This window comes from Lissotriton vulgaris, chromosome 5 (genome assembly GCF_964263255.1).
Source record: "Lissotriton vulgaris chromosome 5, aLisVul1.2, whole genome shotgun sequence".
NCBI classification, from domain to species: domain Eukaryota; kingdom Metazoa; phylum Chordata; class Amphibia; order Caudata; family Salamandridae; genus Lissotriton; species Lissotriton vulgaris.
Genome location: NC_141693.1, coordinates 1,860,310,647 through 1,860,324,836, shown reverse-complemented (window position 1 = coordinate 1,860,324,836; position 14,190 = coordinate 1,860,310,647). Strand labels below are relative to the sequence as shown.

At 54.8% G+C, this 14,190-nt stretch overlaps 1 protein-coding gene across 1 annotated transcript; it reads left to right on the top strand.

Moving 5' to 3' along the window:
• Positions 1–334: 334 nt before the first annotated feature.
• On the top strand, positions 335–5,456 carry LOC147717538 (uncharacterized). Its single transcript, XM_086919862.1, has 2 exons — positions 335–626; positions 4,843–5,456. Exons 1-2 carry the CDS (start codon positions 335–337, stop codon positions 5,454–5,456), a joined length of 906 nt encoding a protein of 301 aa, XP_086775988.1.
• Positions 5,457–14,190: the final 8,734 nt, after the last annotated feature.

The window sequence follows — 14,190 nt, the reverse complement described above, 5'->3', positions numbered from 1 at the left end:
GAAGGCGGGTGGGGTGTCCAAGGGCGATGGGGCCCAGGCACCTGCGCGTGGCCGGGGGGCAGCTGGGGGTCAAGGAAAGGGGGTCCCGAGGGCCCAAGGGCAGTCGGTCTGGGTGGAAAATTCAGGGACTGCCTTAACGGATCAGAGACCTGGTGGCACCGGGGCCTCCCCGAGCGCATACGGCTCGGGGGGGGGGGAGGAAGACAGGCCAGCAGGGGCAGCTGGCAGAGACCGGGGTGGGCCGATGGGGCGCAAAACGGCCTCCAAATGCCGGGACGAAGAAGCAGGGGGGTCCGCGGCGGCCTGCCCTCCAACGAGGGAGCGGGCACCGTCGATGTTGGAGTGTGAATTTACGCCTGGAGTGAAAGGCGTAAGTGCAAAGAGAGTTGTGGCTGAGGTGGTGCCGCTGGATGTGCAGGATGAGTGGTTGGACTACGAGGATGAGGAGGATGATTTGGAAGAGGGTGAGTTGCGTGAACCTGAAAGTGTGTGCAAGGCTAGGGTGGCAGCGGCCAGGGTTGGTGCTTTCCACGAGGCACGGGACGGCGCCAGTCGGGCCAGCAGAGGGATGTCGAAGCCAGCGGACGCACGGCGACAGGAGAGGGACGCTCCTGCAACTTTGTCAGGTGAGGGCGCTTGGTTGGATGCCTGGATGGAAGGGGGGAGAGGGGTATGGAAAAAGCCCTGCCGGTCGGTGGGGGTGGGGGATGGGTCTGTGCGGTCTGGGACCCCAGGTGGGGTGGTGCCTGTGAAGGCTGATGGGGGTAAGCAGGTCGCAACAGCCAGCGCGCAGACTGACAAGGCAGAGGACTTGGAGGGAAAGGATGAAGGGGTTGAGAATCTTCGGAATAAGTTACCGTACATGGGGCTGGCGATGCCTCTGGGGTCACATTTGTCGGACAAAACGAAGGCGCAGATTTGGAGGCATGAATATGTTAATGTGTTTAAGCTCTTGCATAGAGAGATTCAGGCTAAGGAGGGGTCTAAAGAGGAGGAGTGGGAATTGACCAGGCGGCCGAGGGTGCAGGTCACGATGGAGAATTGGACGTCGGCCTTCTTGATTTATGCGAGTATTTATTGTGAGAAGTATGGGGATCAGTCTATTGCATTGTTCAAGTATATGGATGTGATCAGGAAGGCGCAGCTGCATTTCGAGGGCTTTGCATGGTTGAGCTAGGACGAGGAGTTTAGGGCTAGGGTCAGTGTTAATCCCGACAGACCGTGGGGGGACGTAGACCAGGAACTTTGGATTCAGTGGATGTCTTCGACACAGACGGCGGCATCTACACATACGGCCAGTGGTCTTCCGGTCACTTATCGGTCTTTTCAGCCGCGCCCCGCCCAGTCTGGGGCGGGTAACCAGGGAGATGCAGGTGGACAAGGGAACCAGGTGGTGTGCTCTGGATCAGCAGGGCAGCAGTACAAGCCAGTCGCTTTCGGGGCCTGCTGGGGGTTCAACAAAGGCTTCTGCAACCGCCCCTCCTGTAAATTTAAACATGAGTGTTGGAGGCGGCGTTGCGTTTGTACTGGGGTTTTGTTGAAGGTTTTCGGATTGGGTATCAGGGGCCCCGGGAGAGGCCTTGGGCAGAGAATTTGCGGTCCGCCAAGGAATTGCCAGAGGTTGTGGCGCGTAAACTGGAGAATAAGCATGGGCGAATTTTGCGAAATCGCGATCCGCGAATTTGCGGATTTGCGAATTCGCGATCCGCAAAATTTGTGAATTTGTGCGAATTTGCGGATTTTTGTTTTTTTGCGTGTTCGCTGGGTTTTTTGCATGTTCGCGGGGTTTTTTGCGTGTTCGCGGGGATTTTTGCGTCTTCGCGAGCCGCTTGCATAGCGAAGTTACCCATGCAGTCGTTTATGAGAGAGGGAGAGAGATAGATAGATAGATAGATAGATAGATAGATAGAGAGAGAAAGAGAGAGGGAGAGAGAGAACGAGAGAAAGAAAGAGAGGCCGGATCTCTGAAGGGCCAGATTCCTGAGTTGCCCCTACAGAACATACAGCTTTTTATTTTTAGCAAAATGCATATGAAAATTGTGCTGTAAAGGTCTCTTTTAGTTTAACCCCTCCTGACAACTCAAAATGGGTGTATTTGCCATCCTCTCCCTTCTTCCTGTTTTTTATATCTGTAAGTGCTTCCTGATGAGGTTTAATTCCTTGGACAGGTGCCTCGTTGCCTACTTGTAACTATTCTCTGACCCTGCTTCAAGGGTCAGAGCAGGGTCAGAGAATAGTTGCAAGTAGTCAACGAGGCGCCAGGAAGCAATTAGCAGCAGGTGTCCAAGTTGAAGTTAATTTGTTTGTAACCCTTTTGTAAAAGGTTACAAAGAAATTAGGTTCAACTTTTGCACCTGCTGCTGTAACCCTTGCTTGGCTGAAAATTCGTCCCCGCTGATTCGCGGATTTTACCCCGATTTCGCGAGATTCGAGGATCGCGAAATCGCGGAAAATCCGCAAATTCGCCCGCGAAACGGATTTTACGCCCACCCTTACTGGAGAAGGAGGTTTCGGAGGGCAGGATTGTGGGTCCTTTTTCTGATTGGCCGATGTCGGATCTCATTGTCTCACCTTTGGGGGTGGTGCCCAAGAAAGAGCAGGGGGAATTCAAATTGATTCATCACTTGTCTTGGCCGGAAGGTGGGTCGGTGAATGATTTCATTGCGGAGGAGGACTCCAGAGTGTTGTACGCGTCAGTGGATGATGCCATTGGTCTGGTGCGGTCCTGCGGGAGGGGAGCAGAGTTGGCCAAGTGTGACATCAAGTCGGCCTTTCGCCTTCTCCCCATTCATCCGGAGGATTTTCCTTTGTTGGGCATGCAGTTTGACGGGGCCATTTTTGTGGATATGGTGTTGCCGATGGGTAGTGCGATTTCCTGCGCGCTCTTCGAGACTTTCAGCTCCTTTTTGCACTGGGCCTTCGGCTGGTGTCTCACTATTTGGATGACTTTCTGTTTGTGGGCACGGGGCGCTCTGGCAAATGTGGAACGGCTCTGCGGCAGTTTCAGTTGTTGGCACAGGTTTTTGGGGTGCCATTGGCACCGGAGAAGACAGAAGGGCCCAGTTGTTGCTTGACATTCCTTGGTATTGAATTGGACTCGGTAACTTGGCAGGCGCGTTTACCAGTGACGAAGGTGGCTGAGATGCAGGATGCTTTGAGAGGCGTGCTGGAGGTTCGGAAGCTGGATTTGAGGTTGGTGCAGCGTTTGTTGGGATTGTTGAACTTTGCCTGCAGAGTGGTGAGGGCTGGGAGGACGTTTTACAGGCGGCTCGGCATGGCCATGTCGGGCGTGGCCCTCCCACATCACAGGGTCAAGATCACGCTGGGAGTCCGGTCAGACTTGCGAGTGTGGCTGGTGTTCCTGGAAGACTTCAACGGTGTGTCCTTGGATTTTGCGCGGGACAGGATGGTGTGGCAGGTTCAACTCTACTCGGACGCGGCGGGAGCGGCAGGTTTCGGGATCTTCTGGGATGGTCGCTGGTGTGCGGAACAGTGGCCGGCTCACTGGCTGCGCCATGGCAGGAGCATTGCGTTTTTGGAGTTTTTTCCCTTGTTGGTTGCGCTGCTGGTGTGGGGCCCGGAATTCAAGAACAGGTCGGTGTTGTTTCATGTGGACAACATGACGGTCCTGGACTTGGTGAACAACCAGAAAGCAAGGGACCTGCGAGTGCTGCGCTTGCTGCGAAGTTTCATGCTGCTGTGTCTGGGTTTCAATGTGCTGTTTCGCGCGCAACATGTGCCTGGCGCAAGTAACGAAATTGCGGATGCGTTATCTCGTTCGCAGTGGCAGCGCTTCAGGGAGCTGGCGCCGGGAGCGGAGGCTTGCAAGACCAAGGTGCCGGAGGGTATCTGGGCATGGGGGGAGTGAGAGTGGTTGGTTTGGTTGAGAGGTCTTTGGCGGAGTCTACTAGGCGGGCATACGTATTGGCTTGGAGTGAGTTTTGGGACTTTGCGGGCTTGGGGAAGGATGAGGGGACGTTGCAGAAAGTGGTGTGTGAGCAAAGGGTGGTGCGCTTTGTGTTGGACTGCCTGGATAGGGGGTTGTCGCAGACGACGATAGCTGCCAAGTTGGCGGGAGTTTCTTTCTACAGCATGATGTATTTGGGTTTTGATCCGGCTAGATCGGATCTGCTGAGTCGAATGTTGAAGGGTTGGGGGCGGGTGCGGGCAGAGTTGGGTGGGGGGGAGTTACCATGGGAGGCTGTCACGTTTGACTTGTTGGAGAAGGTTCTGCAGGAATTGCAATTTTGTTGTTATGACGGGGAGGAGTTGGCGCTGTTTTGCCTGTGCATGATCTGGATGTTTTTCAGGACGTTTCGTATGTCTGAGTTGCTGGGGACCCGTGGGGCGCCGGGTCGGATGTTTGCTGACGTGCGTGTGGATGGGACGCGATTGGGCATTTGGTTGGGACGTTCCAAGACGGACCAGATGGGGCGGGGCAAGTGGGTTTGGTTGTCGGAGAGTGGGTGTGCGAGCGTGTGCCCGGTGCGAGAGTGGCTGAGTTTTTGTGGTCAAGTGCCGAGGTCAGAGGGGGAAATTTTTGTGCACGCGTTGCGGAAGCGTTTGACGTCGTTCCAGTTGTTGGCAGTCTTGCGGATGGCTTTGAAGAGACTGGGCAGGGATCCGGCTCGCTTTGGCTCGCATTAGTTTCGGATTGGGGCAGCCACTGCGGCGGCGGGCTTGGGTTGGTCGTGGGAGGAGATCAGGAGGATTGGTCGCTGGCGGTCGCGGTGCTGTGAGCGCTATGTGCGCAAGTGAGTGCGAGGGGCACACGGCTTGGACGGCTGCGCTGCTTGGCGTTTTTCTTGTTATGCTTTGGTACTAATCTCTTTCTCTTCGTAGGTTGTGTTCGTGGACCGGGGGCCAAGACGGTCACTTGGGTCGTTGGGCATTCTTTTGTACACTGGGCTTCGAAATACGCTGACAGGCAGGTGTACGGCCGTAGCCTGGACCTGAGGAGCAGCCATCATGAACTACAATGGTGGGGTAAGAGTGGAATGCGATGGGGTGAACTGTTGCCATGGCTAACAAGGAAAGTGTCGCAGCTGGGCTGCCCGGACATGCTTATCATCCATTTGGGGGAAAATGACTTGGTGAAGCAATCGGGGGTGTCACTGTTACATTTGATGCAGAGGGATTTGGAGGCGATGAAACGCAATCTGGCTGGCGCCTGTATTGTGTGGACTGAATTTGTTCCACGGAGGATCTGGAGGGGTGCACTCAAGCCTGCGGCCGTTGAAAGGGCCCGCAGGAAATTGAACAGTGCAATGAGACTCTTTTGTGCGGATCAGGGTATCAAAGTGCTGGCTCATGTCGGGCTTCAGCTGGAACAGCCACTTCTTTTCAGGGACGACGGCGTGCACCTTTCTCACATGGGAAACGCATTTTACCTGATGGAGCTGCGGGATTTGATTAGCTTTTTGTGGAATGAATCGATCTGGTGTAAGAGGGACTGAGTTCGAAAGGTGCACGCTTGGTGGGGCAGGTAACCGCCCTCCTGGGGTTCCCTGGGTGGCGGCAACTGGGAGGGGTGGGGAGTCCATGACGGGCAGAATCACACTTCCAGGGAGGGGGTTACAGGTGCAGGATGGGAGAGAGTGGTAGACAGGAGTGCGATGGATGGAAATGACGGAGGAGTTGGAAAGTGAAAAGGGGAAGTGAATGAGATGCAAAGAGGTTGTGGTGTGATTTGGGAGTGGCTGGTGGAGCACGTGAGTGGATGACGGTTGCAAGGCAGGATGTTGGGGGGATTGTTTAAAGTTAATGATGTTATGTTTATTCTGAATGTCATGCCTGTCCTAATAAATGGCCTTTTACGCAAACTGATGCGTGGAGTGGTTATTGCGCGATGCGGCCCCTGGGGGGAAAGCAGGTCGGCAGACCAGTCTTTTCCCCGGGGAGTTCGCGCGAGATAGGGACAGGCAGGAAGTAGTTAGGGTTAGGTCAGGGGTGGGAGGGGTTAGGTAGGAGGCTATTTAGGGGGACAGGAGGGGAACAACTTCCTTTTCCTGTCCCCGGTGCTTCAGGGAGAAGTCAGTTTTGCCACCCAACCACCCTACATGGCTGGAAGGGGAAGTTGGGTGTTGTTGTTGACGTTGCCATGTTGGGCAACATGCCAGTTTAGGACAGAATGGCACGATAGGGGGTGTTTCCGGGAACTGGGAGGGGTGGGGAGTCCATAACGGGCAGAATCACCCTTCCAGGGAGGGGGTTACAGGTGCAGGATGGGAGAGAGTGGTAGACGGGAGTGCGATGGATGGAAATGACGGAGGAGTTGGAAAGAGAAAAGGGGAAGTGAATGAGATGCAAAGAGGTTGTGGTGTGATTTGGGAGTGGCTGGTGGAGCACATGAGTGGATGACGGTTGAAAGGCAGGATGTTGGGGGGATTGTTTAAAGTTAATGATGTTATGTTTATTCTGAATGTCATGCCTGTCCTAATAAATGGCCTTTTACGCAAACTGATGCGTGGAGTGGTTATTGTGCGATCACAGGAGACCGCAGAAGTTCCAAGAATGTTCTCCCCTCTCTTATCGCCTGGAAAAAAATTTGAGCGATGTCGGGGGTCTCGATCGATGATGACGAAGGAACGTGCTCCGAAGTGTCCGCTGCTTGTCTCCGCCGAGGAAAACTGCAAGAAAACTGTACGAAGCTGCAAGGACTCTCCTGGCCAGCACGAAAACATTTGTCGCCAAAATCTGTTGGGAAGTAAGCACACTGGAGGCAAGGTGAGAAACGCCAACTTTATTAAAGCTAGCAGCGTAACGGACACTTCTCAGCAAACCAGGGAGCTTACTGACATAACAGGAATGTTCACGCAGGAACAACACCAAAATGGTAGTCCAGGATTCCACATGGGCAGGGGAACAGGGAAAACAAAGGAAATGCTAAAGCATGCATCATAAATGCAACAGTTAGTCTATCAATGCTGGCAGGACAGTGTCTGCAGATTGTAAGGCCAGTGTCTGCACATTGTAAGGTTATTCTATCAATCCTGGCAGGACAGTGTCTGTAGATTGTAAGGCCAGTGTCTGCACTTTGTAAGGTCAGTTTAGCAGTGCTGGCAGGGCAGTGTCTGTATACTGTGAGGAAAGTGTCCTTATGCTACAGTGTCTGTATATACTAAGGACAGTGAATGCACATGGTAAGGTTCGTCTATCAGTGCTGGCAGGACAGTGTCTGTGTGCTGAGAGGAAAGTGTCCGTATGCTGTGAGGACAGTGTCTGTATATGGTAATGACAGTGTCTGCACACGGTAAGGTTAGTCTGTTAGTGCTGGAAGGAGAGTGTCCGTATGCTGTGAGGAGTGTCTGCATGCTGCGAGGACAGTGTCTGTACGCTGCGAGGACAGTGTCTGTATGCTGCGAGGACAGTGTCTGTACGCTGTGAGGACAGTGTCTGTATGCTGAGAGGACAGTGTCTGTATGCTGTGAGAACAGTGTCTGTACGCTGCGAGGACAGTGTCTGTACGCTGTGAGGACAGTGTCTGTATGCTGCGAGGACAGTGTCTGTATGCTGCGAGGACAGTGTCCGTATGCTGCGAGGACAGTGTCCGTATGCAGCTGTACGCTGAGAGGACAGTGTCTGTATGCTGTGAGGACAGTGTCTGTACGCTGTGAGGACAGTGTCTGTATGCTGTGAGGACAGTGTCTGTATGCTGCGAGGACAGTGTCTGTACGCTGCGAGGACAGTGTCTGTACGCTGTGAGGACAGTGTCTGTATGCTGCGAGGACAGTGTCTGTATGCTGCGAGGACAGTGTCTGTACGCTGCGAGGACAGTGTCTGTACGCTGCGAGGACAGTGTCTGTATGCTGCGAGGACAGTGTCTGTATGCTGCGAGGACAGTGTCTGTACGCTGCGAGGACAGTGTCTGTACGCTGCGAGGACAGTGTCTGTACGCTGCGAGGACAGTGTCTGTACGCTGTGAGGACAGTGTCTGTATGCTGCGAGGACAGTGTCCGTATGCTGCGAGGACAGTGTCCATATGCAGCTGTACGCTGAGAGGACAGTGTCTGTATGCTGCGAGGACAGTGTCTGTACGCTGCGAGGATAGTGGCTGTACGCTGCGAGGACAGTGTCTGTATGCTGCAAGGACAGTGTCTGTATGCTGCGAGGAGAGGACAGTGTCTGTATGCTGCGAGCACAGTGTCTGTATGCTGAGAGGACAGTGTCTGTATGCTGCGAGGACAGTGTCTGTATGCTGCGAGGACAGTGTCTGTATGCTGAGAGGACAGTGGCTGTACGCTGCGAGGACAGTGTCTGTATGCTGCGAGGACAGTGGCTGTACGCTGCGAGGACAGTGTCTGTACGCTGCGAGGACAGTGTCCGTACGCTGCGAGGACAGTGTCTGTACGCTGCGAGGACAGTGGATGTACGCTGCGAGGACAGTGTCTGTATGCTGCGAGGACAGTGGCTGTACGCTGCGAGGACAGTGTCTGTACGCTGCGAGGACAGTGTCCGTACGCTGCGAGGACAGTGTCTGTACGCTGCGAGGACAGTGTCTGTATGCTGCGAGGACAGTGTCTGTGTGCTGTGAGGACAGTGTCTGTATATGGTAATGACAGTGTCTGCACACGGTAAAGTTAGTCTGTCAGTGCTGCAAGGACAGTGTCTGTACGCTGCGAGGACAGTGTCTGTACGCTGCGAGGACAGTGTCTGTATGCTGCAAGGACAGTGTCTGTGTGCTGTGAGGACAGTGTCTGTATATGGTAATGACAGTGTCTGCACACGGTAAAGTTAGTCTGTCAGTGCTGCAAGGACAGTGTCTGTACGCTGCGAGGACAGTGTCTGTACGCTGAGAGGACAGTGTCTGTATGCTGCGAGGACAGTGTCTGTACGCTGCGAGGACAGTGTCTGTACGCTGCGAGGACAGTGTCTGTACGCTGCGAGGACAGTGTCTGTACACTAAGAGGACAGTGTCTGTATACTGTGAGGACGGTGTCTGTACTCTGCGAGGACAGTGTCTGTATGCTGTGAGGACAGTGTCTGTATGCTGCGAGGACAGTGTTTGTATTCTGTGAGGACAGTGTCTGTACGCTGCGAGGACGGTGTGTCCATACTGCAGGGGCAGCCGCTGAGGGCCAGTGCATGTTGTTTTTCTGTAACCGTGGGCGGTGCTGCAGATATGCTGAGGGCAGCACAGCCATGGCACAAGGCTCTGGCAGTCCAAGAGCATTGCGGCCCTTAGGCCAGGGCAGAGCCTGCGTGTCCTGGGGCAGAGATGCCTCTGCAAAGGCCATGGCACGCCCCTCTGAAGCGGGCAGCCGAGCCTGGGCACCAGGACCAACGGACGGGATGGAGTTATTTGAAGCCAGTGACACACACACACAGACTCAGGGCACCGGGCCAGGCTCCGTGCCCCCTCTGGAGTACTTGGCACCGCTTCCTGCCCCTCCGTGCCCCGCCGCGCGCCTGCCAGCCTGGCAGAAGGGGGCTTCATTAGGGTGATTGATACCTTCAGCTCCGAGCGCGCCGTGGGGGCGAGGCGACTGTGAAGGGGGCATTAATGGGGAAAGAACCGACACTGCACTGCCAGGCTGAGTGCCCTCCCGCTCACTGCTGGGCTCAGTGCCCGCGCTCGCTCCCATTGCCAAGCCCAGACTCTCTCTCACTGCCAGGGCCAGTGGCCACTCCCTCTCCGTGCCAAGCTGAGGGCTCTCTCTCGCTTCCACGTCGGTGCCCTCTGTTTGCATGCCGGAGCCTCCCTATCACTACATGGCTCTGTGCCCCGTCCCTTCATGGTAGGCTCAGTGCCAGGCCCTCTCTTTCAGCACCAAGCCCAGAAATGTGTGGTGACGCCAAGTCGTGTGCCCTCACCCTCCATGTCAGACTCTCTCAATGCACGACCAGAACCTCTCTCACTGAGCCGACCCTCTCTCACGCTGCCATGTACAGTGCCTTCTATGAGACTGCTAGTGTCAGTGACCTGCTCTCCCACTGCCAGGCTCAGTGACCCGCTATCTCACTGCAAGGCTCAGTGACCCGCTCTCTCACTGCAAGGCTCAGTGACCCGCTATCTCACTGCAAGGCTCAGTGACCCGCTCTCTCACTGCCAGGTTCAGTGTCCTCTCTCACTCTGCCATGCACAGTGCCTTCTATGACACTGCACGGCTCAGTGACCCGCTCTCTTACTGCCAGGTCCAGTGTCCTTTCTCACGCTGACATGTACAGTGCCTTCTACCAGACTGCTAGGGTCAGTGACCCGCTCTCCCACTGCAAGGCTCAGTGACCCTCTCTCTCACTGCGAGGCTCAGTGACCCGCTCTCTCACTGCTCTCTCACTGCAAGGCTCAGTGACCCGCTCTCTCACTGCAAGGCTCAGTGACCCGCTCTCTCACTGCAAGGCTCAGTGACCCGCTATCTCACTGCCTGGTTCAGTGTTCTCTCTCATGCTGCATGCGCAGTGCCTTCTATGACACTGCAAGGCTCAGTGACCCGCTCTCTCACTGCCAGGATCGGTGTCCTCTCTCACGATGCCATGCGCAGTGCCTTCTATGACACTGCAAGGCTCAGTGACCCGCTCTCTCACTGCCAGGTTCAGTGTCCTCTCTCACGATGCCATGCGCAGTGCCTTCTATGACACTGCAAGGCTCAGTGACCCGCTCTCTCACTGCCAGGTCCAATGTCCTCTCTCACACTGCCATGCACAGTGCCTTCTATGAGACTGCTAGGGTCAGTGACCAGCTCTCTCACTGCAAGGCTCAGTGACCCTCTCTCTCACTGCGAGGCTCAGTGACCCGCTCTCTCACTGCTCTCTCACTGCAAGGCTCAGTGACCCGCTCTCTCACTGCAAGGCTCAGTGACCCGCTCTCTCAATGCAAGGCTCAGTGACCCGCTCTCTCACTGCAAGGCTCAGTGACCCGCTATCTCACTGCCTGGTTCAGTGTTCTCTCTCATGCTTCATACGCAGTGCCTTCTATGACACTGCAAGGCTCAGTGACCCGCTCTGTCACTGCCAGGTTCAGTGTCCTCTCTCACGATGCCATGCGCAGTGCCTTCTATGACACTGCAAGGCTCAGTGACCCGCTCTCTCACTGCCAGGTCCAGTGTCCTCTCTCACACTGCCATGCACACTGCCTTCTATGGGACTGCTAGGGTCAGTGACCAGCTCTCTCACTGCAAGGCTCAGTGACCCGCTCTCTCACTGCAAGGCTCAGAGACCCGCTCTCTCACTGCCAGGTCCAGTGTCCTCTCTCATGCTGCCATGCGCAGTGCCTTCTATGACACTGCAAGGCTCAGTGACCCGCTCTCTCACTGCCAGGTTCAGTGTCCTCTCTCACGCTGCCATGCACAGTGCCTTCTATGACACTGCAAGGCTCAGTGACCCGCTCTCTCACTGCCAGGTCCAATGTCCTCTCTCACACTGCCATGCACAGTGCCTTCTATGAGACTGCTAGGGTCAGTGACCAGCTCTCTCACTGCAAGGCTCAGTGACCCTCCCTCTCACTGCGAGGCTCAGTGACCCGCTCTCTCACTGCTCTCTCACTGCAAGGCTCAGTGACCCACTCTCTCACTGCAAGGCTCAGTGACCCGCTCTCTCACTGCAAGGCTCAGTGACCCGCTATCTCACTGCCTGGTTCAGTGTTCTCTCTCATGCTGCATGCGCAGTGCCTTCTATGACACTGCAAGGCTCAGTGACCCGCTCTCTCACTGCCAGGTTCAGTGTCCTCTCTCACGATGCCATGCGCAGTGCCTTCTATGACACTGCAAGGCTCAGTGACCCGCTCTCTCACTGCCAGGTCCAGTGTCCTCTCTCACACTGCCATGCACAGTGCCTTCTATGAGACTGCTAGGGTCAGTGACCAGCTCTCTCACTGCAAGGCTCAGTGACCCGCTCTCTCACTGCAAGGCTCAGTGAATCGCTCTCTCACTGCCAGGTCCAGTGTCCTCTCTCATGCTGCCATGCGCAGTGCCTTCTATGACACTGAAAGGCTCAGTGACCCGCTCTCTCACTGCCAGGTTCAGTGTCCTCTCTCACGCTGCCATGCACAGTACCTTCTATGACACTGCAAGGCTCAGTGACCCGCTCTCTCACTGCCAGGTTCAGTGTCCTCTCTCACTGCCAGGCGCAGTACCCTCTCACTGCCAGATTCTGTGCACTGCTTCTCACTTACTTGCTCAAAGCACAGTCCTCACTGCCAGCTGTTGTGCCTTTTCACGCGCTACCAAACTTTTGGCATTTTATGCCTCAACCCCGAGCTCGTGACTCTCTCTCTCTCTCTCTCTCTCTCTCTCTCTCTCTCACATACACACACTTTCTTTCACTCTCTCTTTCTCTCTTCCAGTTTTCGCAATCTCCTAGCCAAGTTTGGCTCCCCCCTCTAACTGCCTATCACAATGCCCTCTCTCTCACTCTCTCACACTCTCTCACTCTCTTCCAGTTCCTTCAAACCGCTAGACAAACTTGGCCCCCTCTCACTGCCTATCACAGTGCCCTCTCTCTCACTGTCAGGTGCATTGCTCTGTCTCTCATTCTCTCTCTCTCTCTCTCTCTCTCTCTCTCTCTCTCTCTCACACATACACACACTCTCTCACTCTCTTCCAGTTCCCTCAATCTCCTAGCCAAGCTTGGCTCCCCCTCTCACTGCCTACCACAATGCCCTCTCTCTCCCTGTCAGGCGCATTGCTCTCTCTCTCTCTCTCTCTCTCTCTCTCTCTCTCTCTCTCTCACACACACACACACACTCTCTCTCTCTCTCTCTCACACACACACACACACACTCTTTCTCTCAAACTCTCTCCCAGTTCCCTCAATCTCCTAGCCAAGCTTGGCTCCCCCTCTCACTGCCTAGCACAATGCCCTCTCTCTCCCTGTCAGGCGCATTGCTCTCTCTCTCTCTCTCTCTCACACACACACACACACACACACTCTCTCTCTCTCTCTCTCTCTCTCTCTCTCACACACACACACACACACACACACACTCTCTCTCACTCTCTTCCAATTCCCTCCTTCTCCTAGCCACGCTTGGCCCCATCTCACTGCCTATCACAATGTCCTCTCTCTCCCTGTCAGGCGGATTGCTCTCTCTCTCTCTATTCTCTCTCTCTATTCTCTCTCTCTCTCTCTCTCTCTCTCTCTCTCTCTTTCTCTCTCTCTCTCACACACACACTCTCTCACTATCTTCCAGTTCCTTCAAACTGCTAGACAAACTTGGCCCCCTCTCACTGCCTATCACAATGCCCTCTCTCTCTCCCTGTCAGGCGCATTATTCTGTTTCTCATTACCAAGTTGTGAGCTCCGGCTCCCTCATTGCCAGGCGCAGTGCCCTGTCTCGTTGCCATGCGCAGTGCCCTCTGTCTCACAGTGCCACTCCGAGTGCTGTGCCCACGCCAGGCTCTCTCACTGCCAGCTTCAGTGGCCTCTTTCTCAATGCCAGTCGCTGTGCCCTCCTCTCTCTCAGTGTCCATCCCTCAGGACTGTCTCACTGAGAGCCCATCTCTCTCTCCACCCTGACTCTCTCTCACTGCCAGGCTCCAGTGCCATCTTGAGGAGTTTCTGTGGCCCCGTGCCTGATATGTTTTCGGCCCCATCTTTGGAACAACTTTGAATTGTATTACCTGTTTTCTACTAATTCAAGTCTGCATGACGCCAAACACCATTGAATTACATGTTTATTGCGTTCCAGTGGTCCCTAAAATCACACCGGGAAGAGAAAGACAGAGTCACAGATAGAGGTAGGCAGAGAGCGGTTCTGATATAAAAATCGACAGAGATAGAGGGAGTAAAAAGCCATTTACCAGTGGGGGGCGTCACGGGAAGGCAGAGGCGATGGGCAATTGGCAACTTTGCCCATGCCTTAATACGTCTCTGCCAGGCTCAGTGCCATCTATCTCACTGCCAGATACGATGCTGTCACTCTCTCGTTTTCACACCGGCGCCTTCTCTCTCCATGTCAGCCCCCTTTTCTCACTGTCGGGCACAGTGCCATCTCTGCCAATGCCAATAGGAGTGATTTCCAGTTCTCTCTATGTCTTTGCCAGAGTTGGTGCCCTGTTTCACTGCCAAGCACAAGGCTATTTTTTATCGCCTCTAGACCGTGTGTTTTCTCTCTCTTATTGCCAGGCGCAATGCAATGCTCGCTCTCACTGCCAGGTACGATGTCCTCTCTCGCATTGCCAGACACAATGCCCTCTCTCACGGTCAGGCACAATGCCCTCTGTCGCGCTGCCAGACACAATGCTTTCTCTTTCA